At 42.8% G+C, this 3,660-nt stretch overlaps 1 protein-coding gene across 1 annotated transcript; it reads left to right on the top strand.

Annotated features, from left to right (window-relative positions):
• The first annotated feature begins 2,995 nt into the window (after positions 1-2,995).
• Positions 2,996-3,331, top strand: LOC138900366 (uncharacterized). Its single transcript, XM_070187101.1, has one exon. The coding sequence runs from the start codon at positions 2,996-2,998 to the stop codon at positions 3,329-3,331; it is 336 nt and encodes a 111-aa protein (XP_070043202.1).
• The last annotated feature ends 329 nt before the right edge of the window (positions 3,332-3,660 follow it).

Consider the following 3,660-nt stretch of genomic DNA (forward strand, 5'->3'; position numbering starts at 1 on the left):
AGAAGTCTTCATCAGACGTTGTGATAGGTATGTTGACCATCTGCTCTCACGATGCTTATGCCTTGATAGAACCAGGATCTACTTTATCGTGTATCACCCCATTTGTCGTGGGGAAGTTTGGTATAGTGCGTGAAATACTAAGTGATCCTTTTGCGGTATCTATACCGTTCGGAGAATCGATTATTGCTAGACGGGTTTACCGAGGTTATACAGTGTCAGTTTGTGGTCATCAGACCTCAGCCGACCTAGTTGAGCTAGAGATGTTGGATTTTGATGTTATCATGGGCATGGACTGGTTGGAAGCTTGCTATGCCACAGTTGATTGTCGAGCAAAGATAGTTAGATTTCATTTTCCGGGTGAGCCAGTCCTTGAATGGGTAGGTAATACAGCGACACCCAGAGGTAGGTTTATTTCCTATCTGAAGGCGAGGAAGATGATTTCCAAATGGTGCATTTATCATATTGTGTGAGTTAGGGATGCACATGCGGAGATACCTACACTTCAATCTATTCCAGTAGTCAAAGAGTACGCAATTGTATTCCCAAATGAACTTTCAGGTATTCCTCCAGAGCGAGAAATTGATTTTGGCATCGATTTCCTTCCGAGAACTCAACCAATATCCATCCCTCCGTATAAAATGGCACATGCCGAATTGAAGGAGTTGAAGAAGCAATTAAATGATTTGCTGGAGAAAGGTTTCATCAGGCCCAGTACCTCACCTTGGGGTGCACCGGTACTATTTGTACAGAAGAAAGACGGCTCGCTAAGGATGTGTATCGATTATAGGCAACTGAACAAGGTCACTATTAAGAATAAGTATCCACTTCCAAGGATAGCCGACTTGTTTGACCAGTTGCAGGGAGCTAGATGCTTTTCAAAGATATATTTGAGGTTGGGGTACCACCAGGTAAGGGTTCAGGAGAAATATATTCCCATGATAGCCTCTAGGACCCGATACGGCCACTTCGAGTTCCTTGTCATGTCCTTCGGGTTGACGAATGCACCTGTCGTATTTATGGACTTGATGAATAGCCCATTCCGGCCATTTTTAGATCTGTTCGTAATAGTCTTTATTGATGATATTTTGATTTATTCACGTTCAGAGGATGATCATGCGGACCACCTGCGAGCGGTACTCCAAACCCTCCGTGATAGTAAATTGTATGCTAATTTTTCTAAATATGAGTTCTGGTTGAAGTCTGTAGCATTCTTGGGGTACATTGTATCCGATAGAGGTATAAAGGTAGATACTCAAAATATTGAGGCTGTGAAATCCTGGCCTAGACCTACCACTCCGACAGAGATTCGTAGTTTTCTAGGCTTAGCAGTACTACCGGAGGTTCGTAGAGGGGTTTTCTTATGTTTCAACACCATTAACGAAGTTGACGCGGAAAGTAACAAAGTTTCAGTGGACAGAGGCATGTGAGAAGAGTTTCCAAGAGCTTAAGAACAGGTTGACCTCAGCGTTAGTTCTAGCACTTCCAGAGGGTCCAGATGGTTATGCCATGTATTGTGATGCCTCATGTGTCAGGTTAGGATGTGTCCTAATGCAACATGGGAAAGTAATTGCGTATGCATCAAGGTAGTTAAGGAAGCATGAACGGAATTATCCGACCCACGACCTCGAGTTAGCTGCGGTTGTCCATGCACTTAAGATATGGCAGCATTATTTATATGGTGTTCATGTTGATGTATTCACATATCATAAAACCTGCAATATATCTTCAAGCAAAAAGAGTTGAATTTGCGACAGAGGTGATGGCTTGAGTTATTGAAAGATTACGATGTTAACATTCTCTACCATCCAGGGAAAGCTAATGTTGTAGCAGATGCCTTAAGTCGCCAATATATGGTAGTTTAGCACATATAGACGCTGAGAAAAGACAATTAACAAGAGAGATTCATCAATTGGCTTGTCTGGGGGTTCGGTTAGTAGACTCTAGAAATGGTGGAGTTGTACTCCAAATTACTACAAAATCATCTCTCACAGCTGAAGTAAAGAAGAGGCAGTACGAGGACCCAGAGTTGGTCGAGTTGAGAGAACGAGTTCCGCAGCAGAAGAAGCCATTGTTAGAACTCAAGGGAGATGGAGTTCTCAGATACAGGGATCGTTTGTGTGTTCCAGATGTAGCAGGGCTACGAGACAGGATTATGTCAGAGGCATATTATTCGTGGTTCTCCATTCGCCCTGGGTCAATGAAGATATATCATGACATTAAGGATGTTTACTGGTGGAACGATATGAAGAAGAACATTGCTGGGTTTGTTGCTCAGTATCCTAGTTGCCAGCAGGTGAAGACAGAGCACCAGAAGCCCGGAGGGCTAATGCAGACTATAAAGATCCCGACATGGAAATGGGAGGCGATAAACATGGACTTTATCATGGGTTTAACTCATTCTCATCGAAAGTTCGATTCCATATGGGTGATAGTCGATAGGCTCACAAAATCAGCTCATTCCCTACCGGTCAGATCTACATATACAGCAAAAGATTATGCAAAATTATATATTAAGGAGATAGTGTGACTACACTGAATACCAGTATCTATTATATCTGACCGTGGGGCCCAGTTTATAGCACATTTTTGGAGGTCATTTCAGAGAGGTATAGGAACTCAGGTGAATCTCAACATAGCTTTTCATCCATAAATTGATGGACAAGCTGAACGCACAATTCAGACGCTCGAGGATATGTTAAGAGCATGTGTGTTGAATTTTAAAAGAAGTTGGGATGAACATCTACCTCTTATTGAGTTTTCATATAATAACAGTTACCACTCCAGTATCCAGATGGCTCCGTACGAGGCTTTGTATGGGCGTAAGTGCAGATCTCCTATAGGGTGGTTTGATGTTGGATAATCTGGATTACATGGGCCGGACCTGGTTCAGCAGGCCATAGAAAAAGTAAAGCTTATCCGGGAGCAACTATTGACAGCTCAGAGTCGTCAGAAGTCATATTATGACGTGCGGCGACGAGATTTAGAGTTGTCACCTATGAAGGGTGTGATGAGGTTTGGCAAGAAGGGCAAGCTTAGCACACGGTATATTGGGCCTTATAGGATCATTGGGAGAGTGGGCCAAGTAGCTTATAAGTTAGAATTGCCCACAGAATTGGAGTTTGTCCATCCGGTTTTTCACGTATCCATGCTACGGAAGTGGATTGGCGATCCTACCCGAGTGGTTCCCACAGATGTACAGATTACGGAGGACTTGTCATACAAGAAAATTCCGGTTGCCATCCTAGACCGACAAATCCGCAAGCTACAGAATAAGGAAATATCCTCCGTGAAGGTGTTATGGAGAAGCAAGAATGTGGAAGAGATGACGTGAAAGCGGAGGAAGAAATAAAGTCTAAATACCCCCACCTATTTCAAACTGAAGATATGTCTCAAGGTAGAATACCTCAGCACAACTCTATTCAGGCCGGTAGGTCAACATTTAAGCTCTTATTTTTTACTTTCAGAATTTATAATAGACAGCTATGTGAGGCCAAGTATGGCATGTATAGCATGTTTTCTGGCTGCGGGCAGAGTGGTTTTAGTCTAGTGTACGGAGAAGACTCTGGCAAAATTTTCCCAAAGTATATAAGAGTAGACATTCGAGGACGAATGTTTCTAAGGGGGGAGGATGTTACATCTCACGTTTTTCGTATATTAAAG

The sequence above is a fragment of the Nicotiana tomentosiformis genome, chromosome 10 (genome assembly GCF_000390325.3).
Source record: "Nicotiana tomentosiformis chromosome 10, ASM39032v3, whole genome shotgun sequence".
NCBI classification, from domain to species: domain Eukaryota; kingdom Viridiplantae; phylum Streptophyta; class Magnoliopsida; order Solanales; family Solanaceae; genus Nicotiana; species Nicotiana tomentosiformis.

Coding starts and splice junctions, on each gene's coding strand:
- LOC138900366 (XM_070187101.1), top strand. CDS start 2,996: ATGAAGGGTGTGATGAGGTTTGGCAAGAAGGGCAAGCTTAGCACACGG.